Source organism: Geotrypetes seraphini, chromosome 6, assembly GCF_902459505.1.
Source record: "Geotrypetes seraphini chromosome 6, aGeoSer1.1, whole genome shotgun sequence".
In the NCBI taxonomy this organism is placed as follows: Eukaryota; Metazoa; Chordata; class Amphibia; order Gymnophiona; family Dermophiidae; genus Geotrypetes; species Geotrypetes seraphini.
The window spans coordinates 190,253,197-190,280,581 of record NC_047089.1 but is presented as its reverse complement, the minus strand read 5'-3'; the positions used below and the strand labels follow the sequence as shown (position 1 = coordinate 190,280,581).

Genomic DNA, 27,385 nt, shown 5'->3' with positions numbered 1-27,385 from the left:
AGGTTGAAAAATGCTGTTTATTGATGTACAGTGAAACTTGTATTTTAGTTCAGCTGCTAGCGAAAAGCACTTAGATATTAAGGGGTGTAGTTATCAATATGGGCTACCGTTAAGATAGGCTATTTTACTCCAGGTCCGATTTTATGCAGTGAAACCTAGTTATTAATAACGGAAGATTAGGTTCTTACCTCAATAATCTTCTTTCTTGTAGAAAGGTACAATAGGCTTGACAATTGTGTTTCTTCTCTTCCGTACATTTCTCAACTCTGCCTCCTTGTGTAACTGGGCAGTGCCTCAGTTCCTCAGTTTATACCAAAGCAATGGAGGGCGCAGGGAACTTCCTGACAATTCAAGTTATTTCTGCTCTGCAACAAGAACAATTAATTAAACCAATGGATGCATATCATAAACAGAGGTGGTACCAAACAAGCCACCTACCTCAGTTCAACCAGTACTAACATTTATACAGCTCCTATATCCTTTCTCAATGAATAACTCTTCTTGTTTAACAGAAGTTCATTAAGCACCCTCATTTTCTCTTGGTCATTCACAGACAAGCATCTGAAGACACCCACATGTGTGTGAAACAGAACGCAGGCTAACTTAACATCTGGCAGGTCGGGCCATCAAGCCTACTGTACTCTTCTACTAGAAAGAAAATTATCGAGGTAAGACCCTAATTTCCATTCTAGTGCAAAGGGTACAGTGGGCTTCACAAGTGGGATATACCAAAGCAGTCCCCCGAGTCTAGGGCGGGGCAAATGAGCCAGCTGTGAGCACCGAAGATCCAAAAGTAGTGTCCATGTGTGCCACCACGTCCACTCTGTAAAAGTATGGAGAGTGGCCTGTGTAGCTGCTCTACAGAGCTCCTTGGGCAGAACTGCCTGGGATTCTGCCCATGAAGAGTGCGTAGATACATACCTGCCTCCATAAATCTGAGGAAGGGCTTCCTACTTGACAGAGCCTGGAGCTCCAAAATCCTTCTCACCGAGGCGACAGCCACCAGGAAAACTGTCTTGACTGTAAGAATGATCAGTGACACATTCTGTAGGGGGTTCATACAGAGCCTTACAGTCTGCAAAAAAATATTAAGATTCCACATAAGGAGTGTTTGTTGCACAGGAGGATGAAGCCACAACGCTCTCTTGAGGAATCTAGTGATGTCTGAAAGAGAAGCTAAGAACCCTTTCTGCACTCGAGCTCTAAATCATGAGAGACTAGATACCTACACCTTGAGAGAGCCAACTGCTGGGCCCTTTTTGAGACCATTCTGAAGAAACAACAGGATTACAGATATGGGATCCTTGTACAACTCTACCTTCTGACTATCACACCATCACTGAAAAGTCTTCCAGTACTTTGCATAAGCTGCAACAGTCGCTGTCTTCTTGGATCATAGAAGGGTAGTTATGACTGTCTCTGAGTAACCTTTCTATGCCAAGGCTGCGCGTTCAAGAGCCAAGCTGTATAATCAAAGCATTCCAGATCCTCCAGAGCAATTAGGCCCTATGATAGAAGTGTTGGCAATAAGGGCAGCCTGAGATATCTGTCCCATTCTAGCCATACTAGATCCGCATATCATGGCTGATGCGGCCAATCTGGCGCCACTAGAATCACCGACCCAAGATGGGTCACTATTCTTCAAATGACCCAGCCTACCATTGGCCATGGGAGAAACATGTACAACAACTCTTCTTTAGCCAAGGCTGGACTAGGGCATCTACACTGGTTCTTCCTGGCTCGAATCGCCAGCTGAAGTACCGAGGTACTTTCTTGTTGTCTGCTGATGCCATCATGTTGATTTTCGGCCTTCCCCAGCACTTCACAATTTTGTTGAGAGCATTCTGGGACAGTGACCACTCCTCCAGATCCATCATTCCTGCCCCCTCACATGCCCTGTGGCATATAGCACAAGGACGCTCCTCAGCTGACCATCTAGCATAAAGCTGGCTTGATACAAGGGTAGAAAGATCTGGGAAGTCCATAGAAATTGATTATTAACCAAATTGAGGTGTTTGAAGCAGATAGAAGCTTTTAAAATAAAATCGGGAAATCGAAGATGGCCACCGTGGCAGCTCTTTAGCACCAAAAAACGGCCTGGAAGAGCTTAATTAAACTTCCAAAAATTCAGAGAAGGGTTTTTTTGGAGGTTTGGGACCCTATAGGAAGCATGAGATACCCTTAAAACTTCAAATTTCAGGACTCCCCTCCCCAACATTGTCTGCCATAGAAAGTAATGCACTGTTTTCACATAACTGGAAGGTGCCTTGCCTGCATCAGTTCTCACTGCAGCTGGATCATGAAGAAGATTTCTGCCTCAGACAAGCTTGTAGATTCCTCCAGGGGCTTATTTCTTTGGGCTGCCTTTAAGTCAGATTCAAAGTCTCTGAAATCCTTGACCCCATTAGCTCCAAATGCGTCTTTGCATGGGGGGGGGGGATGCAACCAGCACCCACTACAGTCCTCTGGACCAACAAAGGGCCAGTCAGCCTGTGCTCCAACGGTTGAAAATCAGGGCGAGCTGCGCTCCCAGGGGAACTCTCCTTCAGCTGCCTTAAACATTAGTGCAGGCCAGCTAGGTAGATTCCCTGTAAAAAGGAATTCCACCACCACCACCACACACACACACACACAGCTATAGCCCTCTGAAAACAGAGGTTGTATCTTCTCCCAGCAGAGCTGTCTTGGGATTTCTGGGAACCTCTGTAACACCAGAAGCCTCCAAAGTCATATACAAATCTGAAAATGGTAAAACAGATGCAAAGCAGAAAAAAAGACACCTTCTATCTTGTAGAAGGAAAAACTGAGAATCTGAGGCACTGCCCAGTAACACAAGGGAGCGGAGTTGACAAATGTAGATGCCTTCTGCAAACCTCTTGGGTGAAAGGAAGAAACCCACTTGTCAACCCTACTGTACCCTTTGCACTAGAACTGGGTTTAACAGTAAAATAGCATGTCTTAATGGTAGTCCACGTTGATAATTTACCATTAAGACTGCCTATTGCAGTATTTTTCAGACCTTAGATATCACCCGATGCAGCACTGTTCTATGCTCCCTGTTTCTGATGATATCACCACCATTTCTTTCAAGGTCTCAGAGCCAGAGTGGTCTCATGGAGATGGGCAGTGAACAATGCTAGTTCATTCTGCAGGCTTCCCTGAAACAGCTGGCTGCCTTCGTACCTGTCTTTCAGCTTTCCTTTCTATATCCTACAGAGTGTGCTCTGGCAGATATTACTTCAGTTCCAAGGATCTTACCGTTTTTAATGCCTCATTATTATATGGCTCAAAGAGGAGCCTCAATTCTTTAACAGCTTAAGGGCATGCCTAAGTCATCATAGTATATTCAAGCAAAGCCACTGGTATGCCAAAAGATAGATGCACCTACTTATGACTGATCAATGGCTGCCATTAAGTGGATACAACTAAGTGCGCCATGCAATGCATACAAGTAGTATATTATAACTTGCGTGCATCACTTGGCAACATGCCCATGGCATGCTCTTGCTCTGCCCACATATACAACCTCTCTGACAAGATTTTTGTGGGGTTTTTTAATGACAGCCATCACAGGCAAAAAAAAAAAAATCATCCAGATATTCAGCAGCAGTATCCATATAGAGCAGTGAAGTGCCGGCACTATCCAGATAATGGTGATATTCATCCACTATACCAGCTTTTTGGCTGTCCTAAGATACCCAGATACCTATTTGGATAGGGCTGCTGAAAATCACTGCTATCCAGATAACTTGTCTCTTGCATCTTCCTAGAATCTCTGCCCCTGGATTACCCCACCACTGTCCGAAAACTCCAAGAGGGGATCTGTAAAGATATTCAATGGCACTATCTGCATAGTGCTTCTGAGGCTGCCTGTAGAGATCAGGGCAGTCATATTGAAAGCACAGCTAGCATGAACAGGAGCAACTGGGTATTGCTTCTGCCCCAACTTCACCACTAGACCACCAGGGGCTATAAGTTATGCCCAGGAAGGGCTACAGGTAGGCTGAGGAGCCACTTGGGGGTGGGACATGAGTTTCTGTGACAAGAGTCTAATCCTGGGAGGGAGGGCATGGAGCCTTGATTACTGACTGTTTTATTGCAATATGTGTTGCATGAGATGGTTGTTTTTGGGTTTTTTTTATTTAGCTGTTTTATTGTACTCCGCATAGAATTGCAAGATATGGAGAATATAAATAATAAAGAAAAGTTGAAGGGATTAGTAGGTTTTGCCTCCAGAAAGTAAATGAAGGTTTTTGAAAACCTGTGACCTGTGGTAGTTGTAAATTTACTGGGGATTAGATGTATAGCCTGTTTTCCTTCCTTCGAGGTGCAGAGTGCCTGGAATTCATCAAGCCCAGTATATTGTTTTCAACAGTGGCCAACCTAGGTCATAAGTACGTGCCAGGCAAGATCCCAAACAGTAAAACAGATTTTGTGCTGCTTTTCCTAGGAATAAGCAGTGGATTTCCCAAAGCCATTTCAATAATGGTTTAAGAACTTTTAATTTATGAAATTATGCAAACCTTTTTAAAACCCTGTTAAGCTAACTGATTTCATCACATTCCCCGGCAACAAATTCCAGGGTTTAATTACATGTTGTGTGATGAAATATTTTCTCCAATTTATTTTAAATCTACTACTTAGTAGCTTCATCACATGCCCCCTAGTCCTAGTATTTTTGAAAACGGTAAATAAGCAGATCATATCTACTCTTTCCATTCAACTCAGTATTTTATAGACCTTTATCATATCTCCCTGAGCTGTCTCTTCTCCAGGCTGAAGAGTCCTAGCCACTTTAGACTTTCCTGATAGGGAAGTTATCCCATCCCCTTTATCATTTTTGTTGCCCTTCTGTGTACCTTTTCTAATTCTGCTATATCAGTTTTGAGATTCAGCAACAAAAATTACACACAATATTCAAGGTGCAGCCGCACCATGAAGCAGTACAAGAGCATTATATTTTCAGTTTTGTTCTCCTGATAATTCCTAACATTCTGTTTGCTTTCTTAGACGCTGCTGTACACTGAGTTGAGGGTTTCAATGTATCCTCAGTGATGGCACCTGATCCTTTTCCTGGGTGGTGACTCCTAACGTGGAACCCTGCATCACTTAGCTATAGTTCAAGTTCATCTTTCCCACATTCATCACTTTGCATCTCACATTACATGTCATATACCATTTTGATGCCCTGTCTTCGAGTCTTGTAAGGCCCTCTTGCAATTTTTCACAATCCTCTTGCGATTTAACATCTTTGAACAACTTTGTGTCATCGTACATGTCAGTTAAGAAATTCCTGAAGTACTTGTAAGTTTTGGGCAGTCACCTACAAGAAGTCTATTGGAGGTTCACAGAGAGTCTGTGCGGTGAGAGAAGAAAAACTGCTCTAAGGTGTTTTACTAGTCCAAGATGGAGTGTTACTGTGTTTTGAAGGAGAGAAGTTGTGCCTGAGAATCTGAAGATTCTAAAAGAGGAAAATTGCTAATTCAGAAGAGAAAGATAGGTGTGCCCCACTAACTGATGTTGATTTATGCTTTTTTTTCATGTCTGCAAACATTGCTAACAGGTGAGCTGGGCTAATTTTGATCCCCAGTAAATTCTATATTTTTATACATACAGCTAAATAAGACTGAATGGTCAAAATTCAGCAGCTCTTTTCTGTGTGGAAGCTGAGAAGTGCTGCTCACTAGGGCAGACACATAATACTGCTGGAAATCTTTATTGAGCACTTTCAGATAGTGTTGGAGTGGAACCAAGATGGAACCAGAAGTTATTTGGGTACTGGAGCTGGGTAACTGTTTGGAAAGGTTAAAACTCGAAAATAGCTATTCTAAGTTATCCTAAAAGTTATCCTGGTATTGGAGCTGGATATCAGTAGTACCCAGATAACTTTCTGCAGTACTTTATATCCAGATATTCAGCCTGGTGCTGAATATCTGGTTATAAAAATTTGAGTGCCTGCTGAATATCTGATTATAAATGTGAGTGCTGTGGTCAGCATTTGAAGTTGATACTGATTGTGGTGTTTAAATATGGTGGGGAAGGGATTATTTTGGGTGAAAGAAAAGTGAGTGAGACTGAGACACTGGTACCCAGGTAAACCATGTACGAAGGTAAGGCCTTGAAACAAATCTTTCCCCTGAGAGAGCGCAAATTAAAGGTAAAGAAAAGGCTCTTCTTTGCTGTAACCCTTGGAATTGCTAGAAAAAGCCTGCTTTCCTAAGGGACCTGCTGTATGTGTCTGCATGCAGATATTAGAAATGCTGAGAAAACAACCAAAATAAGGTTTAATGGTACTGAAACCCTAGGTCTGATTTCTTTTATGTTATATTTTCAGCAAAAACAATGCTTCATAAATGGACATGGCTTTGCTTTTCATCTCTGTGTGTGTTGGGTGATTCAAAGGCTTTTGCATCCCATTGTAAGCTCATTCCTAAAATATTTAACTATTATAATCTTCTGCAATCTGAAGCATCTCAGAACAAGATTTTCAGTATATTTCTAAACAAGGAAAAAAAAACAACTCAAAATGATGAGAAACGGCATATAGGGATGCCCAGAACATTATTTTTGTATATTTGATTTGCTTTCATCCAGTGAACTGTATTAATAAAAGATGTAGGCTTTTAAAAACATTGGGGCTTGTTTTCTTAACCTAATTTCTTTTTTTCTGCCAGAGGATTTTGAGATGCTTACAAATTGCATATCCAAAATTAAAATATACTGTAAACCAGGGGTCTCAAAGTCCCTCCTCGAGTGCCGGAATCCAGTCAGGTTTTCAGGATTTCCCCAATGAATATGCATGAGATCTATTTGCCTGCACTGCTTTCACTGTATTCTAATAGATCTCATGCATATTCATTGGGGAAATCCTGAAAACCCGAGTGGATTCCGGCCCTAGAGGAGGGACTTTGAGACCCCTGATGTAAACATACTACTGGGATTAACAACCATCATATGGTGCATTCTTTAATATCAAGGCTGGCAACTGTGCTGCACTATTTTTATCTATGGTTTCTTCTTTCTTACACCCACATTTCCAGATATTGACCATTGTCTGCTTTTCTCTAACATATTTATTCTTCAAGAAGTGCCCTGGAATTTCTAATGATGCCAGAGAAGATAGGACTAAGATGCCTTTTTAAAAAAATTTAAAGTGGAAAATATTTGATTGTCTTTTAAAAATATGCCCCGTCTTTCACTAAAGCGCGCTTGCCATTTTAGCACGTGCTAAACGCTAATACAACCATAGAATATAATGGAGGCGTTAGCGTTTAGCGCGCGCTAAAACGGCTAGTGTGTCGTAGTAAAAGGACCCCTTAGTTCCATGTGACATACCAGATAATAATATTTTTAATATGGAAAAAGGAATTTTGGGGAGATTTGGATTGGGATGTATTTTCCAGAGTCTCAGAACAACAAATTTTAAAGGTTTTGTTGCAATTACCATGTAAATCGTGTGTTGTACATATTTGCCCTGCTGTTTTTCTGCCATCAATTCCATATGAGATACACAGAGATAGAGGAAGAATTTTATTTATACTTATATACAGTATATAGGATGTTTTCATATCCTCCTGATTTGATCTAAATCAGTGGTTCCCAACCCTGTCCTGGAGGACCACCAGGCCAGTCGGGTTTAAAATAAATAGCCCTAATGAATATGCATGGAGCAGATTTACATGCCTGGCACCTGCATTATATGCAGATCTCGCTCATCCATATTCATTAGGGCTAACCTGAAAACCCGACTGGCCTGGTGGTCCTCCAGAACAGGGTTGGGAACTACTGATCTAAATCTCACTGCAAGTCTGAAATTATTTCTGTATTTCACAGGTCCCTGGAGAAGTGAGAAATACATTGTGTGGATACCAGACACTTAATAAAGAGGTAATAACACATGTTCCCTTGTGTGGTTATATTTGGAAACAGGTATTCATTGCAAATCAGCTATGCAAATTGTCTTTTTAAAGAGTTGGTGAATGGGACAGAGGCTAGTAATTGGCTTCCAAACTGTACCAAGATTAGGCTATAAAGAAATTTTGTCAGAAAAGCATTCCAAGAAAGTGAAATGGAAATGGCATATCACAGATGAATGAGCTTCCCATTCCTTCTTCCAAAGAAAACATTTAGGGCTCCTTTTACTAAGCTACGGTAACGTTTTTAGTGCACGCTAACCCCCGCGCTACACGGAAAAACTAACATCAGCTCTATGGAAGCGTTAGCGTCTAGCACGCGCGTCATTGTAGCGAGTGCTAAGTGTGCGCTAAAACCGCTATCGCAGCTTAGTAAAAGGAGCCCATAGATACATCTGTACAATGTGTCTATTAACATTGATTCAGGAAGTTAAAAAAAAAATGCCCTGGAAATCCATGTGCCAATTCTCTTACGTCCATCCTTGCTATTCTTGATGTAGTAAACCTTCAAAGAGAGGTTGACAAAAGCACTGCATGAAATCCAAATTTTCAAAATGATAAGGGGTGGAACATGCAACACAAAGGATACAATGAAGGAATTTATTCAGCAATCGTAGAGCCAGTAGGCACCTATGAATTCAAGTCTTAGTTATTAAAAACACAGAAACACAATGGCAGATAATGGCCAAATGACCCATCCAGTCTGCCCATTTTCAGTAACCATTATCTCTTCCTCTCTCTAAGAGATCCCATGTGCCTATCCCATGCTTTCTTGAATTCAGACACAGTCTCTGTCTCCACCACCTCTTCCAGGGGACTGTTTCATGCATCTACCAGACTAGAGTGCCTGTCCTAGGATTCAAGATAGCTTATTGTCCAGTCAGACTGAATGCTCCTATAAAGGACCAAAAAGTTAGAGGTGCTAGCTGGCCTACAAGTTGGCTGGCTTTAAAGAGGGATTTTAATTGCCTCTGTTGTAGTATATTTATTTGTTCATGTTCTTCTGGATCTGTCTGTTGAAGGGGGTGGTCATTGGACCCATCTTCTTGTGGGTTGCTGTCTGTCAGTCATGTACAATAATGGATACCACAAGCAGTTAATATGTCTGGCCTACAGACAAACAGAAGAGCATTTCGCCTTAGGATATCTACAGTCAAACAAAAAGGCTAGGTAGGAGTCTTTCCAACCAGTAATAAAGTATTTATTAGAAACAGTGGTCTGAAGAAGGATCCCAGTTTCGGCGTTAAAAAAACGCCTTCTTCAGGGGACCCCCAAAAATATAGCATACAAAAGTGTATAAATTAGTAGTATAAAATCATAGAGAATATGTATATACAAGATAAAATCAACATCATCATTTATGCAGAATGCTAAGGAACGTAAAAAACAGAATCATAAAATCAGATGCATAAAAGGACATAATAAACAAAATGACCCAAACCCAAATAAAATGACATATATATTATCCAACATGAGTTAAACAAACCTAATGTGTGATTCAATAATTGTCCATACCTAAAACAAAACTTATGAAAGACAACTGGACCCAGTATCTGGTTCAGTAATTAGGCAAAGAGATATGCAATGAAAATATACCAAAAAAAAAACAAAAAACAAACCAGCTAAACAAGCAGACCCAAAATGTATGATTTGGAAGAAGGGAGCCAAATGAAAATAGACCAGAAATAGTGATATCTGAAAAAGATACATAAAACTGAAGGCATGGGAACAGACTAAGAACAAAATTTATAAACCAGCAAGGATAAACCTGCCACAAGGGATAATAAAACAAACCTTGTCTTTTTGCTGGCCTACACCCAAAGACAGGTATAAACATAAGAACTTAAGAATTGCCACTGCTGGGTCAGACAAGTGGTCCATCGCGCCCAGCAGTGGTCCATCGCGCCCAGCGGCGGACCCCAGGTCAAAGACCTGTGCCCTAACCGAGACCGGCCCTACCTGCGTTCGTTCCAGTTCAGCAGGAACTTGTCTTGAATCCCCGGAGCGTGTTTTCCCTTATAACAGACTCCGGAAGAGCATTCCAGTTCTCCACCACTCTCTGGGTGAAGAAGAACTTCCTTATGTTGGTAAGGAATCTATCCCCTTTTGACTTCAGAGAGTGCCCTCTCGTTCTCTCTACCTTGGAGCGGGTGAACAACCTGTCTTTATCTACTAAGTCTATTCCCTTTATTATCTTGAATGTTTCGATCATGTCTCCTCTCAGTCTCCTCTTTTCAAGGGAGAACAGGCCCAGCTTCCTTAATCTCTCACTGTACAGCAACTCCTCCAACCCCTTAACCATTTTAGTCGCTCTTCTCTGGACCCTTTTGAGTAGTACCGTGTCCTCCTTCATGTACGGCGACCAGTGCTGGATGCAGTATTCCAGGTGAAGGCGTACCATAGCTCGGTACAGCAGCATGATAACCTTCTCTGATCTGTTCGTGATCCCCTTCTTAATCATTCCTAGCGTTCTGTTCGCCCTTTTCGCCGCCACTGCACATTGCACAGACGGCTTCATTGACTTGTCGACCAGTACTCCCACGTCTCTTTCCTGGGGGGTCTCTCCAAGTACCGCTCTGGACATCTTGTATTCGTGTATGGGATTTTTGATACTTGTCGACCAGTACTCCCAGGTCTCTTTCCTGGGGGGTCTCTCCAAGTACCGCCCCGGACATCTTCTATTCATGTATGGGGTTTTTGATACCGACATGCATTACCTTACACTTATCCACATTGAACCTCATTTGCCATGTCGTTGCCCATTTCTCAAGCATGGTTATGTCGCGTTGCAGGTCTTCATAATTCCCCTGCATCTTCACTACTCTGAATAACTTCGTATCGTCTGCTAGCTAGCTATCACCAAAAAAGATGCACTCACATCCAAGGAGAGGCAGAGCTCTAACAAGATAGCTTGCCAGTTCAATAGAAAAGAATGAAACGGAAAATGGGAAATGTGAAGAATGGAATCTATTGACAAGAACAGGAAATTACTTTTGTGATAATAGTCTTGTGGACTGAGGATTCTGTTACAAGTTATCCATCTTTTGCATTGATCTTAGAAAGGGTAGTTGACAAGGGCCAAGCATGGTATTTTACTTTCCCTGTGGCAGCCAGCAGCTTTATTGTACTGAACTAGATGTTACTGTGATTTGGTAGCATAATACAGTATTTACAGTAGACAATTTCTGTGCACTGGGCAACCAGCCCTTCTCATTTATAGTCTGATTCTCCATGCTTCTGTATATGTTATGATCTCAGAATGAGAGATTATTGTGCATCCATCCTCCTTATAAATCAGTGGTTCTCAACCCAGTCTTTGGAGCACACCCAGGCAGAAGATTTTCATGATATCCATAATATATATACATGAGAGAGATTTGCATACAGTGCACAGAATTCATGTAAATCTATCTCATGCATATTCATTGTGGAAATCCTAAAAATCTGATTGGCTTGGTGTTCCCCAAGGATTGGGTTGAGAACCACTGTTCGGTTTTTTTGTGTGTTTACCTTTATTTTCAATTGTCAAAAAGTAAAACTTAACAGCAATATCAATACAATCAGCAGAATTAAGTTCAGTTATGAGCAAAACAATAACAATGCTGAATATAATAGAAAGAAACAATAACATCATCACCATTACAATAATATTAACTAGTCAGGTGATTACTACTACTAGAATCGCAGCAGTTAGACATATTTTGTTAAAAAGCTTATCGTATCTGGAGTGGAGTTTTATGTTTCCAGGATGTGTCTTCTTCAAATTTGTATTTGAAGTTTGATTGTCCGCAGGATTGGCTGTTTAGCTCCTCCGGTGTGACACTGAGGTCTTTTTCTCCCCTATGGCTTTTTTGGAGTAGAGTCCCTCTCACAAGCAGATATTTGAATGTATTTTGTTTTGATACATTAACATTCAATTGATATCTTTTTCCTACTACTACTATCCATTCATTCATGTCTGACCCTTGGATACTCTGTAGGCCAGTCCTCACCATGCTTCCCTGTTTTCCACAGCTTCTTTCAATTGCTTGATGTTCATTCCCTTGTCACTCTTGATGGTATTCAGCCAATGGGCCTTTGGTCTTATAAGCACATAAGCACATAAGCATGGCCTCTGCCGAGTCAGACCATAGGTCCATCATGCCCAGCAGTCCGCTCCCGCGGCGGCCCCCCAGGTCAATGACCTGTAGTGATCTATTACTCAAGAGCATTTTGTCTTGTATAGTAACCCTCTAATTGTACCCCTGGATTCCCTTACCCCTCAGGAATTCGTCCAATCCCTTTTTGAAACCCAAAACCGTACTCTGCTCAACCACCCCCTCTGGAAGCGCATTCCAGGTGTCCACCACCCTCTGGGTAAAGAAGAACTTCCTAGCATTTGTTCTAAAACTATCTCCCTTCAATTTTTTTGAGTGTCCTCTAGTTCTTGTTGCCCCCGCCAGTCTGAAAAATCTGTCTCTCTCTACCTTCACTATACCCTTCATGATCTTATAAGTTTCTATCATATCCCCTCTAAGTCTCCTCTTTTCTAGGGAAAAGAGCCCCAACTTCTCCAGCCTCTCAGCATACGAGAGGTTTTCCATGCCCTTTATCATTTTTGTCGCTCTTCTCTGGACCCTCTCGAGTATCGCCATATCTTTCTTTAGGTACGGCGACCAGTACTGGACGCAGTACTCCAGATGCGGTCGCACCATTGCCCTGTACAGCGGGAGGATAACTTCCTTGGTTCTGGTAGTGATACCTTTTTTGATAATGCCCAACATTCTGTTCGCCTTTTTTGAGGCCGCTGCGCATTGTGCTGCCGGTTTCATTGTTTTATCCACCAAAACCCCCAAGTCCTTTTCTAGGTTGCCTTTTCCCAATGTCATCCCCCCCATCATGTAGTTGTACATCAGGTTCCCTTTCCCTATGTGCATAACTTTACATTTCTCCACATTAAAACTCATCTGCCATTTATCTGCCCACTCACTCAGTTTGTCCAGATCCCTTTGGAGTTTTTTACATTCCTCTACAGATCTAACCTTACCGGAGAGTTTTGTGTCATCCGCAAATTTTATAACTTCACACTTTGTCCCTGTTTCCAAGTCTTCCCTGCTTCCTTTTACCACTGACCATTCCGAGTAGCACCTCCTTTTCTAGTGAATTCGCCCTCATCACATGTCCAAAATAGGTCAGTTTCTGTCTGGTAATCTTGCCTTCCAGGGACAACTCTGGTCCCACTTCCCCACTTTACAATGATCCAATCTCAACAAACTCTACAGAAAGTACAGCCACGCATCATGTGACCTCAACCACTGCCCACCATATCTCTTAAAAAACGCTAGCACAAAATTCCGTGCCCTTCTCCTACAGTGGATACAAACCATGCTCACAGATGGCCTTTTCCCAAATGACCTCAGCGAAATCATCGTCACACCAATCCTAAAGACCCTAAAAGAGCAACTAATCAACCATCCAATTACAGACCCATTGCCTCAATACCTCTCTATGTCAAACTAACAGAAGGGCTAGTAGCCAAACTCCTCACCAACTATCTGGAAGACCATAACATACTGCACCCCAGGCAATCCGGCTTCAGAACCAACTTCAGCACAGATACACTACTAGGCTCCCTTGTTGACACAGCAAGACAGTAAAAAAAAATGCTGCTCATACAACTGGATCTGACCTCAGCATTTGACCTGGTAGACCATAACATCCTACTGCAAATTTTGGACACAGTAGGTATCACAGATAAGGTATACTCATGGTTTGAAGGATTCCTAAAATCCAGAACCTACAGAGTAAAGTCGGACAAAGAAAAATCAGAACCTTGGTTCAACCCTTACGGCATACCCCAAGGATCCCCACTATCCCCTACTCTCTTCAGTCTCTATACTGCCTCCCTCGGCGCCTGCCTGGACAAACTAGGCCTAACTTCATATAGCTATGCAGATGACATCACCATTCTTATACCTTTTGATCAGCCCATGTCCTCTATGACAGACACACTACACCGAACACTAGAAATAGTAGCAACATGGATGAAAGATCATAAACAGAAGCTGAACCCAGACAAAACAAAATTCATCCTCCTCGAAAATAACAAAGTCCCAAACATAACCAGTATAGAAATTAACTCAATCAATTACCCCATTCAACCCACCCTAAAACTACTAAGAATAACGATAGATAGATGCAGCACTATGCAACCACAAATCAATAAAACAATACAGAAATCATTCGCAGTTATGAAAAATTTAAGACAAATTTGAAAATTCTTTGATAGAACACAATTCCGGCTCTTAGTACAATCCCTAGTCCTAGGTCTCTTACACTATTGCAACATTCTCTACCTCCCCTGCCCAGCAACAATGATAAAACAACTACAAACAATCCAAAACACAGCACTTAGACATATATTCATTGAGGAAACACGACCACATCACGGAGGCATACCTCGACTCACACTGGCTTCCAATTCCAGCAAGAATACTATTCAAATTCTACTGTCTACTATTTAAAACCATAAATGGCGACAGTCTAACCTACCTGAACAACCATCTCATCCAAAGTACATCAACTAGACACAGGAAAACCCTCACTCCATTCACACACCCGCCAATCAAAGAAGTCAAACGGAAAAAAAACTATATGATGGCCCCTAGCCACACAAGCAGCAAAACTCGACAACCAAATCTCTAATCTACTACTTATGATCCCAGACTACAAAACATTCAGAAAAGAAGTAAAAACGCTACTTTTCAAGAAATTCCTGCAAACGACTTAATACCACTAGCTCCTTCCCACTTCCCAATACCCTCCCGATTCCCCAAAGCAACTTCATCTACTCTTTACCTCCTCTAGAAATTACCGGATATCTTCTTCTTGTAATTCGTTTTTTGTAATTCTTTTGTAATCCGCCTTGAACCGCAAGACAATGACGGAATAGAAATCTCTAATGTAATGTGATATAACTCTTGGTTTATGTGATCAAACACATCTTTGTTGGTGATCCTAGCAATACCACAGCTCTAAGGCATCAATTTTTCTTCTATCTACTTTCATGAGTGTCCATGTCTTGCAGCCATATGTCGCAATTGGGAACACAATGGCAGTGATCAGTCTTTGTTTGATGGTGACTGAGAAATTCTTGCACTTCCATATTTGGTCCATTCTCCCCATGGCTGCATGCCCCGGTGCCAATTAACAACTTTAACAAGCAATAATTGAAAGTTAGTCGTGTAAAGTCTGTGTGCGATTTACAAAATAGGCTTCCACAATTTCATAGATTCTCATCGGAAACAACTGTGCGTAATGGGATAGGCATGGGTGTGGCTTTCAAATGGCTGTCCATTTAAAGAATCGCATGCCACTCAAGTGTCCTAACACATCTACAGTTTCGCCTAAAATGTAGGCGTTGCAAAACCAGGTCTACTTTTGGATGTGAGTTGGGCGCGAGTTAGGTGGATGGACTTAGGCATGCTGAAGCATCTACATATAGGTGAATGGGGCTTCTATTTGGGGGGGTATAGAGGACTCCTCTTTAATAATAATAATGGAAAAAGATGTTTAATAATGCATTACTTAAGTAAAGCATACTAAACCTATTTTTTTGGTGCAAAGAGGACTCCTCTTTGATAACAATGGAAAATGAAGTTTAATAATGCATGACAGACAAAACACATGATAAAATATATTGCATACTAAACTTCATTTCTAAAGTTTAAGAAAATAAGAAGAGAAACCCTACTCACAATGGCTGTGGTTCAGAGCAAGTAGACATGTCTGATGCACAATCTTGACATCATTGTGATATCATCAATATGCACCTAGATGACAGAATGTCACAAAAAAATAATAGGAACCCCTGCTTAAAAGGAAGCTCCTGTAGCTCAGTGATTAAAGGCACTTCTTCCATCTTCCACAGGTCATAGGTTCAAATCTGCATAATCTCCCTCCCCCCCCCCCCCCCAGTACCTTAATAGCCTATTTTTGGTTTCATAAGAGAATATGGGTTGTGGACTTAGCCATTTACATTTGCACTTTGCCCTTTCCAGGGTCCAGAAGGAAACTTTTTTTTATACCCTGAGATGGCTAAGGTATCATCTCACATGGCAGGAACCCCTGCCTAAAAGGAAGTTCATGTGGTTCAGTGGTTAAAGGCACTTCTTCCATCTTCCACAGGTCATGGGTTCAAATCCCTATTATGCTTAGGTACCCCAGCACATATTCCTATTTTTTTTAACATAGAATTTTGCCTTATGGTCAGTGGCATAGTAAGGAGAGACAGACTCCCTCTCCCCCCCCCCCCCAGTGCTGTCTTGATGGGGGAGCACCAGGACCTCTTTAACCCCCCCCCCATGCCACGCTTGTGCCCTCCCTTCCCCACTTCCCCATATGTCTTTAAAATCTTTGCCAGTGCGTGCAACTACTCTAGCCTGCTGCTTTCACTAGCCTGGCTCCCTCTGAAATCATTTCCAGGTTGTGGGGCCAGGAAGTGACATCAGAGGGAAACCCAACGCCAGCATGAGCAGCAGACAGGAGAAGCTGCTCACACTGGCGAAGATTTTAAAAAGTACAGGAGTGGGAAGGGAGGGTGTAAGTGTGGCATGGGGGCATGGAAGGAGCGGGGGATTGGCATGTAAGGAGTGGAGCAGAGAGGAGGGCACAGGGGTGCCACCACCCTGGGTGCCTCCAACCCTCACTGCATCGCTGCTTAAGGTTCTTCTCTGCCCTAGAAACCCTTCCCCCTTCCATTCACTCATGCATACCATCATATATTCACCCTCCGCCACCTTTTCAACCCCCTCCGCAACCCTCCCCATCCCAATCAATCCTCTAATCTTCTTCCCCTCTACTGTTCCTTATCAAAAGCCCTTCAAAGTCCAAAACGGGTACACTTGCACCCTCCACAGGGTGCCTGCAAGTCCATTAATAATATAGGTAATAAAAAATTAGATAATCCAAGAGCAATATAGTGAAAACCAGTTATAGCCAAAAATTACTATAAGTAACATTAGCAAGTATAAGATCCATCCAACAGTAGGAAATGTTGTGTCATGTTCTATGATTATTCAAAATGTTGTAACCTAGCACATCTGAACACACAATGGCACTGTGGAGAATTGAAAAAACATTAAAAAGTCACAATCTGTCACTGGCTCCATGATGAAAAGGGATGATCCCACAGAGGGATTCTGCTAAGGAATATGGCTGCCATAAGTTCTAGCTCCTAGTAGGGGCCTCCCATGATGTCTGTATGTTCTGATTCACTGAAGGTGAAGGAAAGACTCCTGAGTTACTTTGGATACAAGGGACAGACATTCTCAAAACCATCTTGATTCCCTCTGACCACAATCTTCTATCAAAGGGGAAACAATCAAAATAGCCACAGAATGATCCCAAACGCATAATGCCAGACAGTAGTGTAGATTGGAGACAAACAATTATACACTTGTGCAGACTAGCTGGCTCGTGCTTTCTCCCCTTGGTATTGGTTATGTACAGTGGGATCAGCTACAAGAAGACCATCCCAAAACTTTTTTGCTGCATCCTTATCCTGAAGAATTAAAGATTGTCTATTGTGCCATACTTTCAATTTCACAGGGAATGCTAAGGCGAAACGGATGTTTTTGTGGTGCAAGGCTGAACAGAAAAGGGCCATCTTCTTCCGCTGTGATTCCACATATTCTGAATAATTATTGAACAGGAGGATCCTTTAATTCTTGTAATCCAGGTGTTCCAACTTGCGGTAAGCCTGTGGGATAGCTTCTTTAGCTGACCAGTTAATAAATAGGGCAATCGTCGCATGAGATTTGGTGTCAGACACCCTATGTGTTCTGATCCTGTGAGCCATTTTGTAACAAACCGAAACCATAGTAATGTCAAGCCCTAGGTGCTTTGGGAGCCAGTCACTGAAGAATTTGTATAGCTCAAAGTCTGAAATAGATTCCGGTAAACCAATCACCCATAAGTTGTTCCTCTAAGCTCTGTTTCTTGTTCTTCCATTTGATCTCTTAGTTCAGCATTCTCCTTTTGCAAGGTTCCATGTCATACATCAGCCTCATCTTTGCTTTCAGACAAGCAGTGTTCCACCTCAGGGAGACATTGTGAATGAGAATCAATTTTCGTTGATTTTGTCCACTGCAGACTGAAGCTTGTTCAGCTGATCCTCTAAGGCTGTTGAAACTATGCATGATATCTCCTGGGCCTATTCCCTAGCTAATACTGTGAACATAGCATTGCACTTCTCCATTTTGGGTAAAGTCTGAAGAGATTTGCTCCATACTGGCTATAGGGTCTTTGCAAGCACACCTTGTGTTTGCCACATCGGAGCTCAGTGTTTCCTGTCTTTGCACACCTCAGAAGCTCTGTCTTTTCCAATTCAGAGAGGAATTACCCCAAAAGGGTGATATTCAGCTGGTTTTCTGTAGGTCCTCTGCGGAGCTTCTTTCTGCTGCTACCATCTAGGTGCCACGTTGAGAACCACTATTCTAAAGCATACCTTGAGATCACCCATCATTCTATGTAATTTGACAGTGTCGCTAAGTAACTTACTTATCAAGTATTTGCACAAAGAAACACACTTTTGCTTTAAAATCTTTTACTTTTCCTGTGCCTCTTCTGATTGGGGAAGATGGAAGGAAGGAGATTAGTGACTGCTATGATTCAGCGGGAGAACTTCCTGCCTGCCCTTTTTCTCTTTTTCTTTTCCTCTAGATTGTTAATTTTATTATTTTATATTGATGGTTTATTTTGTAAACCACTTTGATGCAATATTAATGATGGTATATTAGGTACTGTAATAAACATAAATAGTGTATTACATGAATATTTGTCCTTATGGTAGGCTTTAAACAGGATGTTTTATAGGTGACTGAGATTTGTTTTGAATAACTGATTGCTTTCCAATGTGATATGGATAATTTTGGGAGCTGTTAGAAGGTGTAAATTGTTGAAAGGCAGCTAAGAAGTTCCTTCATTAAGTACTTCATTGCCGCAGAGTGTAGTTGCTGACTGACCACCTTCTACAGCTGTTATTTTGATTTCTGTTTTTTATAATCATTATTTTTGAGGTTTCAAACATTTTTGGATTTGTCGACTCCATTCTGGAGCTGTTACTGTTTGGATGTTCAATTTATGGAGTTTTTTAGCCACTGGGCATTTTTTGATCATATTTTTAAAGTTGAGATAAATTCTGGTCTTGTTCTCCATTTTTTATACTTTGAAGCAAGTTTATTTATGGAACCAATGATATGAAATGGTACCTTTAATAGGACCCCTAATGATTTAAAAGGCCCTAGGGTTTCTGAGATTTCAGCTCTATGCTTTTGTGTTTCATCTGGATGACATTTTGTTCTGTTTTGGTTATATTGATGTAACCACTCAGTATCAGCAATTTACCGGACTAGATTATTGTGTGTGTCATTCTGCTTGCCCCAGGTTTGATGTTCAGAGTTGAAGGTATTTTGCAAAGAAAGAAAAATATTGTTTTATGTGAAATCAGTAGGTGAAGGGGAAATAGTGCCCTAAATTGGCAGAGAAACATGGATCATTCTTCAGTTATTTTTGCCAAGTCACATCACAGACAATATTGGCTTGCAAAGAGCAGTGCACAGAAACCTAAATAAAGTCCTGAAGCATCAGAAAAAAACATTTAATCTGAAAGTTTTCAGCTTCCTTCAAGAGTATATAATGCTATATTATAATGCTTTATGCCAGTGTCCCACAAACATTTTGGCCAGAAGGCACACTAAATCCAGTGTCCCAGCCGGAAGGCACCCGGAAGTGCCCGGATGTCGACGTGATGATGTCACGTGCATGCGTGACGTCATCACTTCCATGCGCGTAGGCCCATCTGGCCGCAACCCTCAACCCATCACTGCAGTGGGGGTCCTGGAGGAGGGGAGGTGCGGGGACAGAAGGAGAGATGGCGAGAAGAAGAGTTAGCGGCGCCGGCTGACTGTATACAGGACATGCCTCTCGCCGCAAGAGGCATATTCTATAAGCACTCAGCCCGTGCCTCTTCTCCTTACCGGTGTCTCAGGGCACACCTGAAATCAAGCCATCAAGCTCTGTGTAAAGTTGAAATATGTCTTAAAAGGGTCTTTTACTAATAGAGTGTGTTGTCTGCCATAGAACCCATTTTATTCCCGTGGGCCCTACAGCAGATAGCGCATGTGTCCATTACTGTAGTGCAGTGTCTCTCAAACTTTTTTAGCTCCTGCACACTAAATGGAGCAAAACCAACAAAAAATTAAATTTGAGAGTTATTGTAAAACCGCTTAGATAATCTTGATAGGCGGTATATAAGAACATAAGAATTGCCGCTGCTGGGTCAGACCAGTGGTCCATCGTGCCCAGCAGTCCGCTCACGCGGCAGCCCCTAGGTCAAAGACCACTGCTCTAAATGAGCCCAGCCTCGCCTGTGTACTTTCCATTTGAGCAGGAACTTGTCCAACTTTGTCTTGAATTCCGGGAGAGCTTTCCAGTTTTCTACCACAATTCTCTATTTCCCAATACTTACCGTATTTTCGCGGATATAACGCGCACCCGTGTAAAACGCGCACACGGGTATAGCGCGCAGAAATCACGATGATATGTACAAAAACTTTTGTATACCGCGCTCACGGGTATACCGCGCATGATGCCCGACGCTCCTTTCGCCCGCCCTGACTTTCCGTGCGCTGTCCCGACTCTCCGTTCACCCCCCCTGACTTCCGTGCACTGCCCTGACTTTCCGTGCGCTGTCCCGACTCTCCGTTCACCCCCCCTGACTTTCCGTGCACTGTCCCCCCTTGAAGTCCTGTCCCCCCTTGAAGGTCTGTCCCCATCCTGAAAGCCTGATGCCCTCCCCCCAACGTCTGATACATCCCCCCCCCCCGGCAGGACCACTCGCACCCCCACCCCGAAGGACCGCCGACTCCCCAACAATATCGGGCCAGGAGGGAGCCCAAACCCTCCTGGCCACGGCGACCCCCTAACCCCACCCCGCACTACATTACGGGCAGGAGGGATCCCAGGCCCTCCTGCCCTCGACGCAAACCCCCTCCCCCCAACGACCCCCCCCCCAAGAACCTCCGCCCGTCCCCCAGCCGACCCGCGACCCCCCTGGCCGACCCCCACGACACCCCCACCCGCCTTCCCCGTACCTTTGTGTAGTTGGGCCAGAAGGGAGCCCAAACCCTCCTGGCCACGGCGACCCCCTAACCCCACGCCGCACTACATTACCGGCAGGAGGGATCCCAGGCCCTCCTGCCCTCAACGCAAACCCCCCCCCCCCCCCAACGACCGCCCCCCCCCCAAGAACCTCCGACCGCCCCCCCAGCCGACCCGCGACCCCCACGACCCCCCCACCCCCCTTCCCCGTACCTTTGGTAGTTGGCCGGACAGACGGGAGCCAAACCCGCCTGTCCGGCAGGCAGCCAACGAAGGAATGAGGCCGGATTGGCCCATCCGTCCTAAAGCTCCGCCTACTGGTGGGGCCTAAGGAGCGTAGGCCAATCAGAATAGGCCCTGGAGCCTTAGGTCCCACCTGGGGGCGCGGCCTGAGGCACATGGTCGGGTTGGGCTGGGGGGGTGGTCGGAGGTTCTTGGGGGGGGCGGTCTTTGGGGGGGGAGGGGGGTTTGCGTCGAGGGCAGGAGGGCCTGGGATCCCTCCTGCCCGTAATGTAGTGCGGGGTGGGGTTAGGGGGTCGCCGTGGCCAGGAGGGTTTGGGCTCCCTTCTGGCCCGATATTGTCGGGAAGTCGGCGGTCCTTCGGGGTGGGGGTGCGAGTGGTCCTGCCGGGGTGGGGATGTATCGGACGTCGGGGAGTCGGCCGGGCAAGAGGGCTTGGGCTCCCTCTTGCTCCGATCGTGGATGCGGGAGCGGGTGGGAGCGCGTGCGAGCGGTCGTTCGGGGTGGGGGTGCGAGCGGTCCTGCTGGGGGGGTGAATCGGGCGTCGGGCGGGGTGGGAACTATGTTTAAAAACTTTTGTATACCGCGCTCAGGCATATAACGCGCGAGGGGTATGCGCGGTAGGTGAAAACGCGTATAACGCGCGCGTTATATCCGCGAAAATACGGTAATACTTTTTTTCAGCAACAGGAGTCACAAAAAGCCAGTTTTAATTCTGAAACACACTTTAAAAGTTCTCATCAATTTTCCTTTGAAATATAACTCCAAACTTAATTTAGAAATGTCCCTCACAGCCTTCTCATTATACATCTCAGCTCATCAGCCCATAAGCAGGTTTAATTTGCAGCATTTCTCATGAAATCCAACATTTATAGGAATTATTATTTTAAAAATATGCACACCTTACACACACACACACACACAACTCCAGAGCTGACAGAGAAACCCACACCCAACAGCTAAAAACCATTTCCTCAGCAATAAATTATGCTGCCTTAAACTCTCTGCACTCCTCTAGCTCACAATGACGGTTCTGGGGCTCTTAATGATAGAGCTGCTATTATATGTACCGGTAGCTTCCCCCAAGCTTCCTGCTGCAGACTGTGTCTCTTTTCTCTCTGATCTCACTGCAGCTCACAGGCTCCGTGCATTGGTCCATCCCCCCAATCAACCCTCAGCATTTCCCTCCTGCCTCTCCCCTGTAAATTCTCCAAATGTAGTATTTTTTTTCTTTCTTACCTTCTCGGCTACTATTTCTGAAAACCAAAGCAGACTTATTTTCCTTGTACTCCAGTTACACTTACCTTCTCAGCTATTACTTCTGAAAATCAAAGCAGCCTTATTTTCCTTGTACTTTTACTTACAAAATGGTTTGTTGCCCTTACAATAGCTCCTTTCAGTTTTGCCCATGGCTTTCCTACTTCTTCCAGATGTTCCCATCCAGACAACTACTTGATATAGTCTCCCATCTAAAAAAAAGTTAGTTCTTTTGAAGTCTAGAACCTTCACTTTCAACTAAGCCCTCTCTACACCTGTCTTAATATTAATCCACACCATGTGGTGATCGCTGGATGCCAGATGATCACCTACTATAACATCAGATACACTTTCCCATTTGTAAGCACTAAGTCCAGTATGACCCCATGGGTCCCATTATTATGCCCTTGATGTAGATCAGTTTGTTGTCAGTCACAGCTCTCGCTCTCTCTTCTCCAGGGCTAATTGGTTAACTGACTTTAAAGCGCGTCTTAGTTTCAGAAATTATGTAGGGCATCATAGAGATGTCTAGTAGTAAGAAGACAAACCCCCTTCTGCAATTTATGTGGATAAAATCCTATATGCATCCCACCTGTCAATAAATGCGAGTACCACCACATGTGCTATTTAACAATGCATATTTTATTAACATATAGGAACATTCTTGAGCAGGATTGAAAAATAACAAGCATAAATTGTATTTTCAAATATAATTATTTTTCAGCACAGAAAGCAGGTGCAAAGGTCCATGGGGACTTTGCATACTAGCCAAGTTTCAAAGAGAACGTGTATTCGGTTCAAGAGCTATAGATACAAAATACCCACAGGATTTGCACCTACGCAGGAAATTTGAAAACTGCCTCAATGATGCTTAGAAATACAATAAAGTGAATGAAGTGAGAGGGCAGAGGGAAAATGGATTTGCTTGGCACTGGCTTCTCAATTCTAACATGTCGCCTGCAGTGTTCTATGACTGGGCATCCTGCCAGCAAGCCCAGCACCAACTACACTGCCTGTGCTTCCCACAACATACACCAGATCCTTTGTAACATCTCAGTTCAGCAAGCTCTTTCTTTCTTGGCATGTCTTCTCCCCATCCTCATGTTCTAAATCCAGACAATTTTTTCGAGACATAAATAAACTTAGGATGAAGACAGCTTCACTACTCAGAGACAATTACCTGGTGATCAGGGGAGTGGAAGCTAGCCAGGAAAAGCTAGAGTGGTGCTGTAAATTCATTCTTGTCTATTGCTATTCACATTGCAATTATATGAAAAAGTCACTGATTCAGTACCTACCTGGTACCTCCAGGGCTGAGGAATCGCAGATGGCTCCATTGTCCAGGAAAAAATCCCCCTCTAGATCCTCTGGATAACGATCAGGTGAAGCATAGGTGCGTGGATGCCATGGAACCCAAGAGGAAGCCCTGAAAAGGTCCTTGGGGCCCTCTACTCAGGCCTAATGTGAAAGACCTACTTAAATTGTTAGGGTTACCAGGCTCCAGTGGAAGAAGCGCCGGTGTCTGTGCAAAGGGGTTTGTCCATTTCAAATGCACACCCTCCAGAAGATTTCCTGGGCAGAGTCCAGAAGCCCAGTCATATAAGGACTGGGGAGATTGAAGCTATGCCTTTGCTATCCCAGCGTGAACCTTTCCTTGTGGGTGATTTGGAGGCCTGGACGGAGATTGTGAGTCCAGAAACAGTAGTAGCACTGGACCAGGGGAAGGACCCGATGGTACGCCGTCTGTTTGTCGACAGTCTTGTTGGAACTTATTACTGAGACACTGCAAGAATTAAAACTGGATTCTCCAGAGGCATCTGCTACACAGTGCTCTGTTATGAGTACTTCCCAGACTCAGCCATCTTTTTCCCCTCACATCCTGATTTCACTTCCTTAATTGGAACACTGGGAGACATCTTAGGTCTCCCTATGGGTTACTAAGATGATGACAAAGCTTCACCCTACGGCTCCTGAATTTTAGCAGTTACTTGTCCAGCCAAATGTGAATTCATTGGTAGCACAGGTTACCAAGCGTACTTCTCTCCCTAGTGAAGGGAGGAGTAATGTTAAAGGATGCACAGGACTGCAGAATAGATGTAGTCCTTTAGTGGCAATTCGAAGCCTGTTTCTCTGCCCGGACAAATGCTCCTTCCGGCGGCAGGCACACTTCAGGCTCAGACCCTACGCGGAGCCGTACTTGCTGCAGTGAGTGCAAGACTTGGCCGTGCTTGCGGGATGGTCCTGAGGTGGGGGACGGCGACGGGGAGAGCATGCAGGCCTGGTTCTCCTGGTCGCAGATGGCGTGCCTGCAGCAATGCCATCATCCAGCACAGCTCGGTGTTCTCCCGCAGCAGCCCCTTGTACTCTCTGGTCAGGTCAGCGTCTAAAAACCGGCCTAAATCGGCACTTGGACGATCAGTAAGACAAGACATCCAAATGCCGATAATCGAACTGGGTTTTAGAGGTATTTAAAAACGACTTAGAACTTTTCAGTGCTGCTGTACGCTCAGAGCGAAAAGGGGCATTTTAGGAGGAGTGATGAGGGTGGGACGTGGGCCAGTCTAGACTTAGGGCTCCTTTTACTAAGGTGTGCTAGCGTTTTTAACGCACGCAACAAAAGGTCTTGTTCTTGGCGTTTTTGACTTGGATTAATTTTTGGACAAGAATGGGGTATAAAGACAGATGTCTTAGCTGTGTGGCCAAACAAACGGCTGGATGTATACTGACGATTTTCGTAAAAGAAAAATATTTTGGACATATTTTTCGGGAATGGACTTTAGACACTGCCGACTTTGGGTGACTAGCGACTTAGGCCCAAAACGGACTTAGACGTTTCTTTTGATTATGCCCCTCCACATGTTTCTGTATGGATCTGCAAAGGGGCGTGACCAGGAAGGGGCATTGGTGGGTCAGGGGCAGTCCCTTAAAATGCACTCAGTATTAATAGATTTTGGGGAGATTCACTTGTGTGCTAGGATTTATACCTGGTTTCAGTTGGTGTAACCCCTCATGACTAAAGTTGGAATGTGATTCCAGTATATCTTACTGTTCTATAAAGGGCTAAAATCCTGGAACACCCATTATAGAATGCCACTCAGTGCCAGATTTTTCTGTGTTTAAATTTGAACACCATTTATAGAATTTCTCCCTATATGTCTCTTCTTTCCTTCAGGATATACAAATGTTTAGATCTTTAAGACTGTGTTCATATGTTTTGTGATGAAGGCTGTGATCATTTTAGCAGCTGCCATCTGGTTTTATTTTTCAACAAGTATGGTCTCCAGAACTGTGAATAACACTGTTAAGTGAGATCTCACCAGTGTCTTATACTGAACCAATATTACTTCCTTTTCCCTCTGGTTATTTCTCTCAGTGTGCATCCCAGTGTACTTCTGGCATTAGACATCACCTAATCTAAGTAAAATAAAACCTTGGTGTGCGAGTGTTTTGCAAGACAAGCAAAACATTTTATTAAATTTTAACTCTATAAATGAATGTTGGCTTGCAAAACAAGAACGTCAAGTATTCACAATATAGTCACGTCACATCGCTGAGCATATCACGCACAATTTACATGCAGTTCAAGCGCGTACAACATACGTGCCCAAAAACTGGTTCTTCTCCATGAACAGATGTAAGTACTCTGCTGCCCCACAATCTCAGCAATGTGCTTGGATCTGGACACTGACACAAACTCATTGATGTTGACACTCTTTCTCCACCACAACTGTTATAGACCTGGGAAAGCATGGTGAACACCGCCTGCAGATTTGCTGCTTCTATTTCACACAGCAACGCCATGCCAGCTTCTTGCACCTCGAAGGCGATGGCGGTGGGCTGCAGCAGTACCGAGCCCAGCCCTGGAAGCAGCAGCGGCACCGGGTAGCCCCTCAGGCTGCGGCTCTTCTCCTCTTCCTCCTCCTCTGGCAGCTCGGCGTCCTTCTCCTTTTTATTTTATACAGTACAGTATTATTAAAGTTTTTGTGTTGTGGAACGAATTGTCTGAGTTTCCATTATTTCCTACGGGAAAATTTGCTTTGATATACGAGTGCTTTGGATTACAAGCATGCTTCCGGAATGAATTATGCTCACAAACCAAGGTTTTACTGTATTTGGTGAACATCAGATGAGATCACTCCCTCTTGGTTTGTGCACTGAAATATTTAACCACTATGTTGTACCACTCTGTAATTTTGCAATTCAAATGTTTTAATACTAAATCAGTGTTTCCTAAACCTATATATATTCGCATACTGGTATGCCTTCAGATATGGGCTCTGCTCTTAGACCTCGTGGCCAGTGGCATACTGAGGGCAGGGGGTGCAGGCAGTAAGGGGTGCACAAAGAAGCCATGGGTCCACAGTCCACATGTGCGTAGCCATTAGCTACATCAACCACCCTGCCCCCTCTGATATCAATTTCCAGTTCTAGGACAAGGGACTGGCAGATCCAACATCTGCACACATGCAGACAATGACCCTGCAACAGATCCATGCACACCCCCCACCCCCACCCCTGCTACCTGGAGGAAAGGGGTGTTCCGCCCAAAAGAGTGGGTGCTGCACCCTGGATGGCAGTCAAGCCAAGTATGCAACTGCTCGTGGCAAAAAGAAACACCAGCAGTGGCTTTTTGTAAACCTCAGAGTTTCTGGCGGTATAGAAATTTTTTAAATAAATAAATAATAGATGTGCAAAACTTCCTTACTGGGCTCACATGTAGTTTGGCATGCCTCTCTCTTTCCTGGATACAGCATGTGCCATAGAATAAGAGAATTAATAGGCAACAAGTTGGACATGGATAGCTGGACCCTGCTTTATGCTGCACACACATTTCC

General features: G+C 43.7%; 1 protein-coding gene across 4 annotated transcripts in view; it reads left to right on the top strand.

Annotated features, from left to right (window-relative positions):
- LOC117362823 (tetraspanin-15-like) overlaps positions 1–27,385 on the top strand; it is a 297,713-nt gene that overhangs the window by 234,343 nt on the left and 35,985 nt on the right. For 3 of the 4 annotated variants that reach the window (XM_033949840.1, XM_033949842.1, XM_033949843.1), the window contains one exon: positions 7,834–7,887. The exons of the other annotated variant lie outside the window; for it this stretch is intronic. In XM_033949840.1, coding sequence (XP_033805731.1) covers positions 7,834–7,887 — 54 coding nt within the window. The remainder of the gene's footprint in view (positions 1–7,833; positions 7,888–27,385) is intronic. 4 annotated transcript variants of the gene reach the window in all.